At 45.0% G+C, this 18,267-nt stretch overlaps 2 protein-coding genes and 1 long non-coding RNA gene across 3 annotated transcripts; 2 read left to right on the top strand and 1 right to left on the bottom strand.

Moving 5' to 3' along the window:
• Positions 1-1,116: 1,116 nt before the first annotated feature.
• LOC120973829 (uncharacterized) lies at positions 1,117-2,940 on the bottom strand. Its single transcript, XR_005769344.3, has 2 exons — positions 2,359-2,940; positions 1,117-2,265 (listed from the first exon to the last, which is right to left on the bottom strand). It is a non-coding gene; the product is annotated as an uncharacterized lncRNA (long non-coding RNA).
• An 8,469-nt stretch (positions 2,941-11,409) lies between these two features.
• LOC109745529 (BTB/POZ and MATH domain-containing protein 2-like) lies at positions 11,410-12,595 on the top strand. The gene has a single exon (XM_020304658.3). The coding sequence runs from the start codon at positions 11,410-11,412 to the stop codon at positions 12,502-12,504; it is 1,095 nt and encodes a 364-aa protein (XP_020160247.3). The 3' UTR covers positions 12,505-12,595.
• Positions 12,596-14,781: 2,186 nt separating this feature from the next.
• On the top strand, positions 14,782-18,230 carry LOC109745531 (protein CHAPERONE-LIKE PROTEIN OF POR1, chloroplastic). Its single transcript, XM_020304659.4, has 5 exons — positions 14,782-14,943; positions 15,053-15,183; positions 16,968-17,350; positions 17,569-17,645; positions 17,740-18,230. Exons 1-5 carry the CDS (start codon positions 14,870-14,872, stop codon positions 17,888-17,890), a joined length of 816 nt encoding a protein of 271 aa, XP_020160248.1. The 5' UTR covers positions 14,782-14,869; the 3' UTR covers positions 17,891-18,230.
• Positions 18,231-18,267: the final 37 nt, after the last annotated feature.

Genomic DNA, 18,267 nt, shown 5'->3' on the forward strand with positions numbered 1-18,267 from the left:
GCGGCACCATCAGTGGTGGCATCCTCGGCGGCACCATCAGTGGTGGCATCAGTGGGGTCATCCTCGGCGGTACCATTAGTGGTCTCAGGATCGGTGGGGAAGGCGGCGTCCTCATAAAAGTGAGGTTGTTCCTCCATCTCCTGGGACAGCATCCAGAATGGCTTGACGCTCGAACCCCCCGCCTCATCGTTGTTGGCCATGTTTCTCTCTAAATAGGAACAAAGTTTGGTCAAAAAGTTGGTTATTGTCAAGGAACAAGATCATGGTCTCATCATTTAGGGTTTGTCGACACCGAGGCATCCTAAAAGCTAAGCTTTTATCATTGAGGGTTTTTCGACGCCGAGGCACCCTAAAAGCCTAAGCTTTCATCATTTCGGTTTTTATCGACACCGAGGCACCCTAAAAGCCATGCATTAGTCACAAGTACGCCGGGGCACTTGATCCTACTTAATTAACTACTAAGATACCCCGGCCCATGCATTAGTCACAAGTACCCCATATGTCCTATTTTTAGCAAAGTCATGCTAAAATTCACCGAAAATTTCAGCATGACCTTTGCTGAAAATAGGACATATGGAGTACCCGAATTTGCCGGAACGGAAGTTAATCGACATTCCGGCAAACTCAAGGGCCTCTCGGGTGGACAAGGCAAAAAAGGCCTCCATCACAACATGGAAAATACACCAAGCAGTATCATCTCCAAGCAGTATCATCTCCAAGCAGTATCATATTTGTAATGACTGAAAATATTTACTTCAGGAAATATTTACTACTGTAGTTTCTGTTACAAACAAAAAAAAGACTGAAGTTTGTCCTAGCTAATATGTTCAGAGAACAGGAGCATGAGAAAAAATAACAGAAACTATATGATTTAACTGGTTTCAAAACATGAAGTCCTAAAAGCTCTTGTTTTTGATTTTTTAATTTTCTGTTTTTTGCACAGGTCACTAGCTTCAGATTTTTTCCTCAGGTATAGGTTGATGCTTTTCTTCATATTTGCCATATGAAAAACTTAGATGACAATGTATATACTTTATCACATTATATAGGTGTTGCAACAATGTATATACTTTATCACATTATAAGTCCTCACACCATCAACTATGACAAAATCTGAGAGTATAAGTCTGTTTACATTCACCCAAGTCCAAACATAAAATTCTGTCCAACATAGTACAACACACTTTGATAATTTCATAGGATTTAATATACCGAACGAAACCTTACATGGATGTTACAAAAACACCGGAAATCCAAGTTCAGTACATGAAACACGCACTAGGTACTAGTTTGATCTCACGTAACAAGCCAAGGGTTGAGTCTAGCTCCTATTGACTTAGCTTCCCACTTCTCTCATGTATAAGTAAAAGGCTAGTGAATTAAAAATACAACTAGCTGCAGATTATTAACCCAATACGAATCACAGATAAATAAATTCTGGAGTTATGCTCACAACAGAAATATATGCGCAGGTATGCAATGATATCCGTACCCTGATTCTCCTTTCTTCCTCTTGCCGAAGAGAAGTTGGCTGCAGAGGATGGTCCAACTCAGATCAGCCTGCAGAAGTTCATTGTATAATTCTGTTTAGTTCCAAGCATATACGAATACTCTTCAGAGTGGGCACAAAGATGGAAGCAAACTAATAGCACAAAGTGAATAGCAAATTGGCTACTGAAACTATACTGAAACCATACTGAAACTACTAGTGAGAAGGTGGTAGTCCTATACTCTGCTCAAGTTCTTCTTTCTGGTGCTTGTTTGTCTGAGGATTATTGTGCTGGAGTATAGAGAGAAGGGATGTGTCGGTGATCCAAAGCATGGTGAGACTGGATTTGGATGTTACTCCATGTGACTACTAGTGGTTGAGGTTTGCCAGGAATTTACAGGTAGCAAAGTAACATGCTCCGTATGTATGCTGCTCTATGACTCATAAGCACAAGATGCTTCCTTTTCTTACCCATGTTGTGCCATTGCATCACCAGATTACCTCCCACTAAACTACATTTCTTCCACTAAGAAAATGAGAAAAAGGAAAAACTATACTGCATTTCTGCACGAGTTCTTGTCTATGTTTGATAGTACTTGCTCCACTTACTCACTCAGTGACCTTCTGCTATCCATAGTGGGAGACACAAAGTAACTTCCAAACAGTTCAGATCTACAGGCGAAATTCAAACCTGGAGTTCCGCGTATATCTGTGTTGACAGCTTCAAAGCTGATAGCACCAGTTCTCGATGCGTGCGCAAGGCCGAAATCAGCAACCTAAATATACAGGATCGAGGAGAAAATTTTCAGCATGAATCACAGCCTAAATGCCACAAAGCTAGAGGTTGTCAGCATGTCACAGGAGCGAACCTTGGCAACAAAGTTTTCGTCCAAAAGAATGTTGCTCGACTTGATGTCTCTGTGGCAGAGTGGAGGGTTACAGAAGAAATGGAGGTACTCCTGCAAGAACAAGGACACATCTTAATCTCAAAATAAAAGAAGAAGCACAGATCAGCATTCATCATCATGCAGAAAAATGTAATATCAAAGTAAGTTATCGACAGAAGCTGTCAAATGTCAGCAGACCTGACTAAAGGTAGCTCAAAAGTTCAATCATGAATTCAAATCACTAGGCAAACAGAACACTGGTATATACTGGCTAGCAAACAAGGTTATGGTAACCCCACCCAGAAAGTGAGAAAACACTGCCAAAGCCCCATGGTAACATGGTGGGTCCTGGTGGCTGGTGGTACCAGACCAAAGCCCCAGAATTTTTTGTTTGCTGAGCTAAATACATTTGGACATGTATCACTAGTCAACTTGCCATCTCTCAATGACTCAAACACAGAAAGTGCAAAAGGATATTTATGGAAATGTTAGGCCAAATGGGCCAAAATCAGGTCAACAGTGTCAAATACTCCAATACATAGCTGGACCACAGGCATGGGCATTCTCATACCTGTATTTTAGTGCTAATACTATTATTCCAGTACAGAACTAATTTGAGAATGACAAAATTTGTGGTCATACACTCTGCATTCTCAACATCAAGGTACTCCAATTCTAGGAGAACTAATTTGTGGCCATACAATTTTGGAGTTTCAGTTTCGTCAGACTATATATGAATTTAGTTCAACAAGTGTGTCAGTCCATCACAAAACATCACCAGAAGAATATATCACCAGAAGAATTTAGTTCAAGCTCGGGAATTGAATTCAAAGAGGAAGGAGGAGGCCGGAGGGGGAGGGAGAGGTGGGGCAGTACCTGAGGAGGCGGAGGAGGCCGGAGGGGACAAGGAGGAGGTCGGAGCAGCGCGGCGGTGGCGCGGACGAGGAGGAGGGCGAGGACGAGGACGACGGGGCGGCGTCGAGGCGTCGGGGCGTCGGGGCGGAGACGAGGACGACGGGGCAGAGAGGGGAAGGGGCAGCGGCGTCGGGGCGTCGGGGCGGAGACGAGGACGACGGGGCGGCGTCGAGGCGGCGGGGCAGCGGCGTCGGGAGAGGAGAGGGGAAGGGGATCGAGGGCGAGGGAGAGAGAGGGGATAGGTTTGGGCCGGGGATAGGCGAGGGCGAGGGCACAATACTAATGGCGCACCACCCCTCGGTGCGCCATAAGTACATCCATACTAATGGCGCACCTCACCCTGGTGCGCCATTAGTATCTTTTTTTTTCTGCTCGAGCCAACAGGTTATCTTCCACCTTACCTGATCCACACCAAGTCCCCTCTACTAGCTCGACTGGTCAGCAGCCAGTTCTCACACCAGGAGGTACTGGGTCCGATTCCCAGGCTCCACAATTTTTTTATAATACAGTAATAATTTTTTATAAGACAGTAATAATTTTTTATAAGACAGTAATAAATTTTTTATAAGACAGTAATAATTTTTTATAAGACAATAATAATTTTTTTAAAAATATCATCAAACAGTAATGCCGGTGGAGCGGGGGAGGGTGCGCGGGGTGCGGGGGGCCGGTGGACCGGGGGGTGCTCGGCGGCGAGGGGGACCGGATCTGGCGAGGTGGGATAGCTAGCGATCAAGATGGAGGGGGATCGAGATCGAGTGTCCATGAAATTTAAAAATATTCATGATAGTTCAAAAAGTGCCCATGAAATACAATCGAGAAATGAAGGCTACGATTTAAATACAATCGATCTTAGCTAGCTATCTGTTCACAATCTTCTTGCCCTTCTTTTTCGCAAATGGAGTTCTTCTGTGGAACGGACGTCCTTTAGGTAGGGTGGTCCTGCTTCTTCTTGTGGTGTATGCTGCTACTTCATCATCGTCGTCATGTTCGATTCTTTCCCGGCTCTGGCGCCTTTCGCTTCTTTCCCGGCTCTGGCGCCTTTTGCTTCTTTCCCGGCAGTGGGCAGTCTTTCCAATTTTTCAACAGCTCGTCTATTTCCTCGCCGCTCCTCGTACGCGGGCGTCCTCGGGGTTCGGTTTCACCATCGAATAGATCCTTGCGTTTTCTCCACGGGTCATCGTCGCGAAGCCACCTTTGATGTCCCATGAACATGGTTTTCGAAGACCCGGGATCTCTATCTAGCTGGCGATACGTTGTGTCATCCATGCACCTAACGCATCCAGAAAATCCGTGGACCACCTGCCCTGCGAGATATCCGTAACCGAGATAGTCGTGCACCGTCGTGAGCAGCGCGGCTCTCATAGGGAAATATTCTTTCTCTGCGGCGTCCCACGTATTGGCTGGCGTTTTCCACAGCGTGTCTAGCTCCTCTTTCAGCAGCCCCAGATATAGATTGATGTCGTTCCCTGGTTGTTTCGGTCCTTCGATTAGCATACTCATATGAATGTACTTCCTCTTCATGCACAACCAGGGGGGAAGGTTGTACATCCACACAAACACAGGCCAGGTGCTATGTGTGCTTCTCTGGCTGCCAAACGGATTGACTCCATCGGTGCTCGCGCCCAGCACGATGTTCCTTGGATCGTTCCCAAATTCTAGGTCTTCGAAGTTCAACGCTTGCCACTGGCTCGCATCCTTAGGGTGACTCAGCATCTTGTCTTTTTTATCTATCTCCGGATCATTTGCGTCATCTTCTCGCTTCTTCTCCTCCCTATCCGCGTGCCAACGCAGGAGCTTTGCTACCTTAGGGTCCGCGAAATACCGCTGCAGACGAGGAGTGATCGGAAAGTACCACACCATTTTTCGAGGAGCTTTCTTCCTCTTCTTGTATCGAGTGACGCCGCACACCGGACATATGGTAGACTCCGCGTGCTCGTCCCGATAAATGATGCAATTGTTCATGCACACATGGTATTTCACGTGCGGTAAATCCAGAGGACACACGATTTTCTTCGCCTCCTCGAAACTGGTCGGGCACTTGTTCCCCTTGGGAAGACGTTCGTGCCAGAATGACATGTTCTCGTCGAAGCATGCGTCGGTCATTTTGTGTTTTACCTTCATCTCCAGAGCCATGAGCGTTACTTTCAGGCGGGTATCCTCGGGCCTGCATCCTTCATACAATGGAGTAACCGCGTCTAACTCAAGTTGATCCATCTTGGCTTTCTCTCGGGCGGCAGCTCTTGCGTTATCCGTCTGCTTGAGAAGCACCTCTTGAATATGAGGGTCCTGCACCCAGCCCATCGATGGTCCAGCGTCGTCTGCTCCGCTGGCATCATCATCTTCATGATCATGCCCGTCGTCTACTCCGGCATCTTCCTCATCATCATGTCCTGCATCTTCTACATCATGACTGTGTACAGCATCACCATCGTGATCATCTCCTGGGGATTCTTCGTCTTCTCGCCCGCCCGAGCCGCGGTGGTTGTCTTGCTGCCCTTCCTCATTTCTTGCCCGGCCCCCATGGACGACTTCGTAGTCATCTTCATCACCTTGCCACCGATAGCCATCCATGAAACCACGCAAGAGCAGGTGGTCCCGCACCTGCCAGGATTCCGGGTCCGCAATAAGGCTCTTCAGCTTGCATCTTCGACACAGACATCTTATCTCCGTCTCGTTCTTTTGAAGCATCTCAGCCTTCGCGGACCTCAAAAACCTATTCACGATGCCTTCGGTCATCATGCGGACCATGGTCGCCTGCGGGGTAGAGCAAAACGATATTTTAGAACCAAGAAAAAATTTGGCATGACTTTCCCTAAAAATAGGACCAAAAAGAATGCTTAATGCCAAAATTCTCGCCGAAACGGAAATGAATCAACATTCCGGCAAAATATTGGCAACTATCGCATTTCAAATACCGGTACACCTACAAACACAAACACATATGCAACACCACAAACATATGCAACACCACGAACATACATAGATCTAGCTAGGCCATAAAAAATGCATGTGCACATTGTTGTAGGGAGAACAACATAAATATAGCTTCCCCCCTTACTTACCTATCAAAACAAGGTAATTTAACCACTTAAATTAAATGAATCTATGGTGGAAATGAGGTGAAAAAGAGGAGGCACCCGAGACAAGGAGGAGGTGGAGAGAATGAAGTGGGGAGAAAGTGAGTGTGGGTAGGAGAGGCTGTCCAAAATATCTTGTTGCTGCCCACTTACTAATGGCGCACCAACTCTAGATGCGCCATTAGTAATCCAGGTTACTAATGGCGCACCTCCTGGTGGTGCGCCATTAGTATGTTTGGACAGGCGCACTAGTTAAAAAAAAACTTTTTATACTAATGGCGCACCCTGGGCCAGGTGCGCCATTACTAGTTACAACTAGTAATGGCAGACCGTGGGCAGGATGCGCCATTAGTATGTTTGGACTAGCGCACTAGTTAAAAAAAAAATTATACTAATGGCGCACCCTCGTCCAGGTGCGCCATTAGTAGTTTCAACTACTAATGGTGCACTGTCTCTCGATGCGCCATTAGTATGTTTGGACAGGCGCACTAGTAAAAAAAATTTGATACTAATGGCACACCCTGGCCCAGGTGCGCCATTAGTATGTTTGGACAGGCGCACTAGTTAAAAAAAATGATACTAATGGCGCACCCTGGGCTAGGTGCGCCATTAGTAGTTTCATCTCTAATGGCGTATGAAAAGGTGGTGCCATTAGTCTTGTCTGGTGCGCCATTAGTGTCAATCCCATCTATAGCCCTTTTTCTAGTAGTGTAGACTTAATTTGCATGCTATGTATGGATGATTTGTGCTATTTTCTATCCGACCTTGATGAATATTGGTTGGTTTGCAAGAATTTCGTTCGGTTTGTTTAAATGCGGAAAATGAATGCGGCTACGGTTGGTTGGTGGCCTCCCGCACGAGTGTCCACGAATTGATCCCCTGTCCGCAAATGGATGCGGGAAAAATTAACGGCGTGCCATTGGAGATGCGATGAGGATCCTATGACGTACGGCAGCCCGCCGTTTCATCACTGACATGTGGGCCCGTCAGGACCCTGGCCCACATGTCAGTGGCCCAACGGCACGTAGGGCACAGCAGAGGAGCGTCTTCCTTGGAGATGCCCTAATGCTAGCTGCAATTTGCATGGATGGCATGATTTGCCGGGCCGGCCGGGTCGGGAATCATATTATCCGATCTCGTGGGCACTTTCCACCTATTCTCTCGAGATCTCAAACCAGCGCCGGCGTGAAACATGCCTCGTTGTTCACTTACCATACCTTTGCGAGCAATGAGCATAGTACAAAGTACAAACCATGTATGGTGCAGAGGATGGTATGGCTAGAGCAGGTATGGTGTTGTGAGATGATAGAGGTAGCATTACCTACTCAGCTTGTAGACAACTTTTTTCATGTCGGGAAGTACTTGAAGCTGAACTTTGTGCTTGCATGGAGCCATTCAGAGAAGTGACTTGCAAATTATCATCGAAATGGACTCCATCCTGGCAATCAAGCTGATTTAAGCTACGGATCTTGATAGATCGATTTATTCTTCCATAGTTAGAGATATTAGGCACCTTATGTGTCTTCGTGATTCTTGTGTCACTCATGTAAATCACAATCAAAATAAGGTTGGTAATAGCTTAGCTAATTTTTTTAGACTTGAGAGTAGAACGGTGACCTGGGTTGGTTCTCGCCCAGTAGACTCTTCGGAGCTAGCCAAAACTGATTGTATGGACAATGTGACTTGAGTAATGCAAGACTTTACCCGCAAAAAAAGTACAGTGTACACACCAAACAATACAAATACGAATAATAATGGCAAGACAAATAAGTAGATAAGTAAAAGCAATATCTCATGACCTAGCACGAGAAGCGTGCATGCGATGAGCTATTACAACTTGACAAGCCATATTATCGGTCCTAATTACAATGGTTGAGTTGGTGATGGTTGTTTCTATTACTAGATGATGCCCCGCACGTTGCTGCGGGTATATTTTGCAATATTTGAATGAGGTTTTGGTTATATGGAACATGAATATTTGAAATGATAGTTCTTGAAAGTATATAAGAATCAAATGTAAATAGCATAATAGAATGTAATTTATGCAAGCATGTTCGAATGTTGAAGTGAATTTTTAATATGCATAGTTGTATGTTGAGGTGGGCCTTTTCCTATGCATGTTGAGTGATGAGGTGGCATGCTTGCATGTTGAGATAAATATGTTAGTGAGGGCTAGCTATTTAGATATAGAAGATTACTCTTACAAATTACTTTTCATGTTTTTCTTTCTTTTCTGAAATATTTTAAAACTATATTTGGACTTTTTTATTTTTCATACATTTATAAAATTGTTTGAAATGCATGTAAACATTATTCATCGTGTATTCTAAAAAATAATTTCATTATTTATTTAAATATATTTATAGTTTTAATAAGTAACTTGTATTAAAAGAATGCATGTTATTGAAAACATATTCATATATTTATTAAAAAATGCATTTTTAATGTGTGCTCAATAAAAATCACCATGTATTTAATGAAAACATTGATAGTAGTAAAACTACTTTTCGCATACAAATATCTTTTAGTATTTACATATATTTTGAAAAAAAATCGACTGCTATTTTAAAATCATTTATAAATTTCTAAAATTGTTTTTAAAAATGTTCAACATATATTTAGATTCCTTAAAAGAATTAGAACAAGAAAAAAATTAAAAATAAAAGAAAAAATTAAGAATTCATACACATAAGAAACATAAAAAAGAAAAGGAAAATTCATATACAAAAGTAATTTATAAAGAAAAAGACAAATGAAAACAAAAATCAAACCAAAGAGAAAGTAACTTGCAGAAACCAAAGACAAATAAAAAACGGCTCGGAAAACAAAGGCCGAGAAAACCGAAGCAGAAATCTGGAAGAAAGAAAAAGTATGGCTGCATGTGTACCTGCCCACAACCGAAAAAGCACTATCGATGTTCGTTTTGCCTGTTGGTTTTGATGAAAACAAAAATCTTCTATCTATATATACATGTCTGGATTGCAGGTATAATGTGACTGATTGGTTGTTGCTTGGATTTTCTATTTGCTGAGATGCATGTTGGTTGTACTGTTTTTTTCGTTTGCTCGCCTCAGTTCTAGTTATGGTTTGCAAGGAATTTAACTGAAATAGTACGAGAAGGCATGTCCTGAACCCGGGTACATATGAAACCGCTTTTCAAAAAGGTATTTTGAATGTGTTTTAAAATTTCAAAACAAAATTTCATGTGTACATGTTTGCAAAATATGACTCTGGCGCAAAGTTCTGCGGAAAAAATGTTGTTTTAATTTTGTGTTGGCCAGAAAGACAAATTTCAGTGGTCGTAAATAGTGTTCCGTGACAATTTATTTTGTCCATTTTGCACAGGCCAAACGAACAATTATTTTCCCATGAAATTTTCTGAGCACTCATAGAACGTGTTTTCCAAAGTGGATTCATGTATATCTGGGTTCATCCATGTATTTTCCGAATTAGTACCGTCTATGTTCCTTGCTAGTTAGAGCATCTACAGCAACTTTGCAAATCCGGCCACTCAAACGGCCGCGGACGCGCCCGGGCGCGTCTGCGGGCATTGACTGGTCACGCCTCAAATTAGTCATTTTGCATCTGCCTCTCTCATATTTCATCCCCTAGATTCATAGAAAGCATGCAAAAGAAATCCTACATGCTACCCTAACTACTCTTCGTTGTCGGATATGTCCACGACGATGGTGTCGGGCGCCGGCTGGACGGGCGGGGTAGGAGGGCTCCGACTCATCCTCCTCCTGCTCGACCTCATCCATGTAGGCGAACATCTCCGCCTCCTCCGCGGCCTCTTGCGCCTTCATCTCCTGCCGCTGACGGCGTCTTGTCTCCGCAGCCAACTCCGACCGGAGGGAATCGAGGATGGCTTGTTGCTCCGCCTGCAGATCCTCGTCACCGGCGTCCTCCACATCCTCCTCCTCCGGCTCATCCCCCTCCTCCTCAAAGTCCTCCTCAAAATCCTCCTCCTCGTCCTCCTGCTCCACCACCACCTCCTCCTCCAACTCTTCCGGATCCACTGCATCCGGAGGTAGCCCCGCGGCGATCCGGGTTTCGCGTCTAGCCCGGATCTACTCAAGGAGCTCGAGTCGGTGCTCCAGCGTCATAAATGGCTCGCTCATCACCCTGCGGTGTGGGGGCATGGCTACTAGGCGGACGTGAGGAGTGAAAAGTGGCGGCGGCGGCGGACAGGAAGATGAAAATGTGGATGGATGGTAGGGTTTCGATGCCGCCGGTCCACTTAAATAGCCGGGCAATGCACTACGCGGCCCACCGGAGCTACGCCACACGGCACCACCGGTCCTACAGAGGAGACGAGTTTCGAACCGCCGGGTTTGAGGGCGTTTCCTGCTGGGACCCTTCGTAAGTCCGACGTGACGGGCGTGCCCGGCGCCCCCATATCCGCCCCGTATTTGGACTGGATATGGAGAGTGCCGGTCAGCCCGGGCGTTTGAGTCCCGCTTGAGGCGTCCGTCTGGGTTGAAAAAACATAATCGGGCAGTGATCGAGCGGCTCGCCCGAACGCATGAGACAGGTTTAAGAGGTCCACCTGTAGATGCCCTTAAGGCTTATTAAATGAGTCTAGGTCACGTCCAGCCGTCGATCCGCTTCTCATCAAACTCGTCCCCGTATCGGAGTAACATTCCTAATTAGTTTGGAGGTCCCATACATACATACATACATACATACATACATACATACATACATACATGTACTAGGACAAGGCCTCTAGCCATAGATTGATGTTAGGAGAAATCTTGATCGATGGATGAGGTTTCCATAGCCAGAGTTAATTAGCCGTTGTATTTGAGTTAGTATACAATGCCAAATTGTGTCCGGCTAGTACAAGTTGGCTTGTATGTCATATAAGCTGTGTACTACTAGTCGGTTCGGTTGGTAATCAACACAGCAGAGCAATAACAATCAACCAGCGTGTTTCGTCAGAAAAAGCAGCGCATCTTGGGCAATTTCGTCGAGAATCAGTGGACGTCAACACCATTATCCATTAGCCAATCTCTTCTCTGTCAATCTCTTCTCAATGGCAGATGAGTGCAAGGTTTCTGCCGTGAATATAGATGAGAGAGGGTCATACTTGCTCAAGGTAGATGGACACTCAAGAGCCAAGGGACTATACAACAAGGGTGAGTACATGGCTTCTCCCCCTTTCAGCGTTGGAGGTCACTACTGGGTCATGGTGGATTACCCAAACGGTGGTGACTCGGAAAAACATGTTGGTCACAACATACTCGTCAGCCTGGTTCTTCATTCAGCTGATGCCAAGGATATCAAGGCCCAAGTCAAATTTTGTATACTAGACAAGGACGGGCTACCAGTGCAGAAACTCGGTTGTGCCGTCGCTGACTGTATCTTCCCACGGAAAGATTCAACATGTGACTACTTTGTCATACGGGATGTTTTTGAGCGGCCCGAGCATATAATAGATGACTGTTTCAGCATCAGGTGCGACCTAACAGTCATCAAGAATAATAATACCCTCCATCAAAAAACTATGGTTCCTCCAAGCGACTTGCACCGGCATCTCGGCAACCTCCTAGAGAGCATGGATGGAGGCAACGTCACCTTTCTTGTCGGCGGGGACAAGTTCTTGGCCCATAGGGTTGTGCTCGCTGCTAGGTCATCCGTATTCAAGGCGGAGCTCCTCGGCGTGATGAAGGAGAAAGCCAACAATCTCGTTGAAATCAAGGAGATGGAAGCCGATGTGTTCAGGTGCTTGCTCCATTTCATATACACCGACTCGCTGCCCGATCTTCAGAACATGGCTAGCAACCAAGGTGAGGCGCGTCAAAATGTGGTGATGGCTAGCCATCTGCTCGTGGCAGCTGACAGGTACAACGTCGAGAGGCTAAAACTGATATGCGAGCACAAGTTATGCAGCAACATTGATACCAACATGGTGGCTACCAGTTTGGCCTTAGCTGAGCAGCATAGCTGCAAGCGACTCAAGGAAGCTTGCCTACGGTTCCTTGCTTCTCCCTCCAATTTGGAGGCCATGATGGCGAGTGATGGTTACGAGCATCTGAAGAGGAGTTGCCCGTCTGCCCTTAAGGAGCTAATTGCTAGTCTCCTTCCGGATACAATGAAAGCGGCAAATGATATTATCATGGAAATTTAGTACGGTGGTTTAGTATTGTTGCGCACGAATAAGTTAGTTTAATATATATGCATGATTTAACATAGTTCTCTGTGTATGCTTGCATGTGTGCCTCAACAAATGAAAAGTGCTATCTATGTTCGTTCCTTGTTGGTTCTGATGTTTATTGGCGAAAAAAGAAACTTGTATATACTCTTTACTTACTGAGATGAATGAGTGGCGGACCGTGATCTTTTCCTTTTGCTTGCTTCATTCTTGTTATGGTTTGCAATGACTTGGACTGCAATATCTGGAGTTTTGTTTTACTTGTTGTCTTATACATGTTGACTTGTTGAGATTACAATCTGACGGTGTAATAAACCGGGGTGGCTTCTCCTCCGATCACCACTCATGTGAGGGGAGGAGGTGTGTGTGTGTGCGCGCGCGCGTGCGTGAGTGCGTGTGTGTGTGTGCGTGCGTGCGTGCGTGTGCACGAGAGGGGGTGGATAACCACCATGATCATTGTTAGTACACAACTGGGAGACATTGTGCGGGAAGCACACGCCTCGAATAATGTGGCGGGGAACATTTGGTATCCATATACTAAATGATGAACTGTAAATACTTTAGGTCAAACGGGGCTCGGGTAAGGGGTGTTATTAACAATGGTCAATGGTTATATCCCTCATATGGATACCAATCCCGCCAAACTACAAGTGGGTAGAAAGGATATGTTATTTGCAAAGATGAGACAAGTAGTCAAAGAATGGTTGCAAGTAAAAAAATTGTATTCGCTTCACAAAAATAAACTGCATATCACATCCACTTCCCATTCATTAATCTTGACAACAGTAAATTGCATACTCACAACCACGCGAGAGAATAGAGCAAAAACTGCATATATCTCCAATAACATGTTCATACATGATATCATAAATAGGACACATCATCATTAGCTTCAAAATAAACCTGAACAACAGGATTCTGACTTGACATCATCAGCTTCATCTTACATCATTAAGCTCAAAATGCACCTACTAACTGAGGCCTACGCAACACACACTTTCACTGCATTACTTCTTCGGATTGAACACCACACCAACAACACATATCATCAGGACTTGTAGCTAGCAACCTCATCGGTACCACAAGCTCTCTCCCTAACTTCAACAGTGCAAAAACTTGCGGCTTTATCGTGTCAACCCTAGCTTGCTGACCCCTAATGTCCATCTTAGGCTTACTGTTGCATGCGTTCATTGCACTATGTTCCATTGCAGCCTCAAGCTCATCCCTTCTGCCCTCTGCAACGCCAATGGCATCCACATCAACATGCCCAGTAAGAAAGTTGTTATAAACAAGGTACACAACATAGCCCAATTCATAGTGCCAGAAATCAACAACATATGCAAGGTTCAAACTGTCACCTTTTCTGTCAAAAACCACCAAAATCAAGAAAAATCAGGCTGAAATTCAATGATAACCCCATGTTTCACGCATTTGTACAAGAACCACCCTTCTTAATTCTCCATCGCCGACACGCTACATCTTTAACTTCTTCCGGCAGTCGACGCAGCATATCAAGGGCACCGGGACTGCCGTACGGCAGAAAGCAGAGAGAGGTGAGCTAGCGGGGTGCAACAGAGGCCTTATTTCGGCGAGAATGAGGGAGGCGAGTATGAGGACGGCGGTGGCTGGCGGATGGCTGCGTTGCACGCAAGGGATTTTGAGGTGGGGATAAGAAATTTGGGGCGGGGAAGGGATTTGGCAATTTTACACTAATCACCCCTTGCAAGTATCACTGAATCACAACTACCTACCTACGTGGAATGGTCAAACACGGCTCATACGAGCGTTATATGTGCAATAGTGATGGTACAATCACGTCACGTCGTCTTCTATTATTATATTGATACAAGGACTGTTTTTGTGTTTCAGGCTCAACTTGAGTGACCGTCGGTATATTTATTTTTTGATTATTATTTGAGTCAACTTTTTTGAGATGAATTATTTTTAGTCAACTTGGTGGGGATGCCGTGATGGCCCGCCAGTCGGCCACCGAAAATCCTAGACACACGGGCAGTTTACTTAGCAATACGGACTCTTTCCAAACTACTCTTCCCCCTCCCCCCCTGATTTTCAGGGCGGGTGGGCCCGTGAGTTTATTTCTATCCAGTCAAAATCAGCCAGCTAAGCCACTCCGTAATACCCAGTAAAAATATTCCGTGCGTGTAGCATCGCTCGTCGGCCACAGCCCACAAGGTGAGAGTGAGACCGGCCTGGCCCGTATAAAGTAGTAGTAACACGGCAACCCACCACCTACCTCGTCGTCTCCAAGTTCTCAAAAAAAAAAAAAAAAAAAAAAAAAAAACCCTCGTCGTCTCCGCCTTGCTCTATCCATCCGTCGGCGATGCAGGCCGCCGTCGCCTTGAGCCAGAGCCAGGCGTCCCTTCTCATCCGGCGGCTCCCAAGGCCTTACCACGGGTACGTATCTGCGATTCCTCTCGCCTCAGTTCCATCTTTGCCTTTCTATGAGCTAATAACTGGACCATGTGGATGTGGTTGGTGTGGGTTTGGTGGAGGAATTCCGCAGCGGCGGGCCGGAGCCGGATGATGGCGTGCTGCTGCTAGGACGACGAGGCGTGTCGCTCCCGCGGCTGCGGCGCGCCTGTTGCTCCGCGAGCCTATCCGTCGGTACCGGCGCCGGCTCCGGCGCCGGCAGTGGTAACAACCCCCCCTTGCTCCACCTCATGTTTGTGTTGCAGATTTACCCCCTTCAGGCCAAGGGTAAACTTTTAAGATGATATAGGTTTGGCAGCTGCTAGAGCAATGCTGAAATTTCAGATAACTGTAAGGAGCACCTAAGCGTCAGTTAACTGAAAAACAAAAACAACAAAAAGTTTCAGTCGAATCCCTCTCCACAGTAGCCTTCTTCTTTCTCCAACCTGCGTCTGCCCCGCCCCTCCATCCTCCATCCGATGCCCGGCTAACCGCCTGCCGCTGAAACCCCTGGCCACCACTGTTAAATAGCAACTGCAATACACCATTTGTATGGTTTGGCGATGCGATATTAACTGTGACATAGTCGAGGAATCAGTTCATGCCATTGTTTCAGTTCATTCGCTAATGCTAGTTATCGGCTTATCGTGGTTAAAAAAGAAAACAATTACGCGTGGTCGCGGTTCACACACCAAAGGACCTTGCAATTTTGTGAAATGGAAACTGATGTGGAAATCAGAATCCTAGCCTTCATGATAGACGTCATATGGGAATATGTGACTGCGTGCAAGTTTCAATAATGGCAAGTCCTTCCCTTACAAATGGTGTATGGCTCCCAAATACGGCGATTTCAGTACTAAAACAAGTAGTGGCAGCAATTTGCGCGAGCGGCAGTACCAAGGGTGCTTGATGGCAATACGAAGTCACTTCCATGTTTGCTGTATTGATTTCCAGTACCGGTCTTGGCTTGGAAGTTGCCATGTTGCTGTTAATTGTTTGCACTACTTGTCCTTGACCTTCATAGCTGGAATCAATTTCATGAAGCAGACGAATTTCACGGGAGAATCAAGCAGTACCCTTTTGCCATTTTGTGAGATACAAGTGTTGTAGAATCAAGCAGTACCCTTTTGCCATTTTGTGAGATACAAGTGTTATAGAAACAAGCAGACCTGTGAAATCAACACATATTCCCTATCTGTATTGGGCGTAGACCAGCCATATCCTTCATATGTATCTACAAACTGGTTGCCCAAAGCTATTTCTTAGGTTCATTGGCCTACTGAGATAAACCTAGGTGGATTCTAGTTCTAGGTATGAAACCCACTTTTCCTATTGTGAGACTTTGAGGACAGAGCCATCGCTAGCTCTGTTGGTAAGCACGTTCGAGTCTCGGACTCCATGGGACGCTCAGGTTGTTTCTTCTATAAGAAAGATGTCGCCAAGGGCTCCTGGCTGGTCTCGCTTTTTTAGTATTGTGAGACTTTGAACATAACTTCCTGTAATTTTGTTATCATTCTGCGTTTCATTAACCAGAGGTTGTAAAGTACATATGTAAATCATTTTTGTCTTCACTAGATTTGTTATCATTCTGTGTTATGTATTGTTGAACCAGTGGTCAAAACAAGAAACCAAATCGTCATTTTCGTTTATTTAGCTGCAACAGACTCTTGTTGGATTATAATTTTGCTGTCCTGGCATTTTCACTGGCGAATTGTAAATGTTGCAATTGAAGCCTGCATTTTTGCTAGTTGCGAATGAGTGGTAGAGACTGAATTAACAAAGTATAGCATAACCTGTGGTGAATGAACCTGGAATGCATGCCTTTTGTCATTTCCTTGGGTTCTGAATACTCTTCTGTATGATTTTCTTGTTCACTGCTCTTATGTCACTTCATGTTTTTTCTCTAGAGCTTATGAGATTCCATCAGTTTTGTGTTGTATTGTAAGGTATTGTCGTACCATCTTCAGCAATTATATTTCTATTTGAGCCGATTTAATGTGTATTTGTAGAGCATGTTCCCGTATTCCCAAGACAAAAAACATGGGATCCTTACATGCTTCTTGGTGTTGATCGTGATGCATCTGAAGAAGAGATCAATAGTGCAAGAAACTTCCTTCTTCAACAATACGCTGGGTATGAAGAAAGCGAAGAGGCAATTGAAGGTGCTTATGATAAGATAATGATGAAAAGCTACTCACACCGTAAGAAATCGAAAATCAACCTGAAAAGCAAATTAAAGAAGCAAGTGGAAGAATCTCCATCATGGGTTAAGTCACTGCTTGGACACTTCGAGGTGCCATCGATGGATGTCGTGTCAAAAAGGTTTGCTCTCTTTGGCTTTATTGCTGGGTGGAGCATCGCAACTTCTGCTGAGACTGGACCTACCTTCCAGGTATATATATGCTTCTCCCAACTGATTCAGTACTTGTTTTTTCCTAAGCATTGAACCTGTTAGAGATCACTTACAGCCTAAGACTGTTGTTTATTTCTCTTGCGTTTGGGGATTGGAACCATTAGGCAGAAAAAAGATAGATTGAGCCTCCTATTATACCAATTATAGGTCTTGCTGGTTGTAACAATCTTTTTAACATTGATGGTTTTCTCTTGCAGCTTGCATTGGCACTCGTCTCATGCATATACTTCCTCAACGACAAGATGAAAAACCTTGCCAGGGCGTCTGCTACAGGGTTAGTTAGCACCTGCATAGCAACATACGAGTACTCCCTTGGTCGTTATTAGTCGCGCACGTATAGGGTGTTTAATCCTCCTGTGTACTTGCAGGCTTGGGCTCTTTGCGGGTGGCTGGATAGTAGGTTCGCTGGTAGTCCCAGTGATCCCGGCATTTATTTTCCCGCATACTTGGTGTCTGGAGCTCCTTACTTCGCTGGTCGCTTATGTATTTTTATTCTTGGGTTGCTCTCTCGTCAAGTGAAATCTCTGAAGCTTGAAACCGTTGTTGTTTCTGCAAGATTTTCTCTTACTGACGTCTCAAGTGCGTCAATTCACCCTTTTGACCTGTGCTGTGAGTATAGATAGATGCCCTTTGGACAAATCGAAACTCGGCCCTCTATTGTTCCGATCCCATGAGCCGTTGTTATCTCTAGTCTAAGCTCATACAGTAGTATTGATCAGTATTGTATTGTAGGCAGAGCAAGCCAGTTTCTGCAAGCTGATGCTGCTACCTCTAGAGTGCTTGGGCATGCTTTTGGACCTATATATACATGACTCGTACAGTTTCAGATGTGCAATCAATTTATCATGCTTTTTTTTTATCATTGTTTGTGCTTGTGATTTAACGGTTTGTTGTGA

This window comes from Aegilops tauschii, chromosome 2, assembly GCF_002575655.3.
Source record: "Aegilops tauschii subsp. strangulata cultivar AL8/78 chromosome 2, Aet v6.0, whole genome shotgun sequence".
NCBI classification, from domain to species: domain Eukaryota; kingdom Viridiplantae; phylum Streptophyta; class Magnoliopsida; order Poales; family Poaceae; genus Aegilops; species Aegilops tauschii.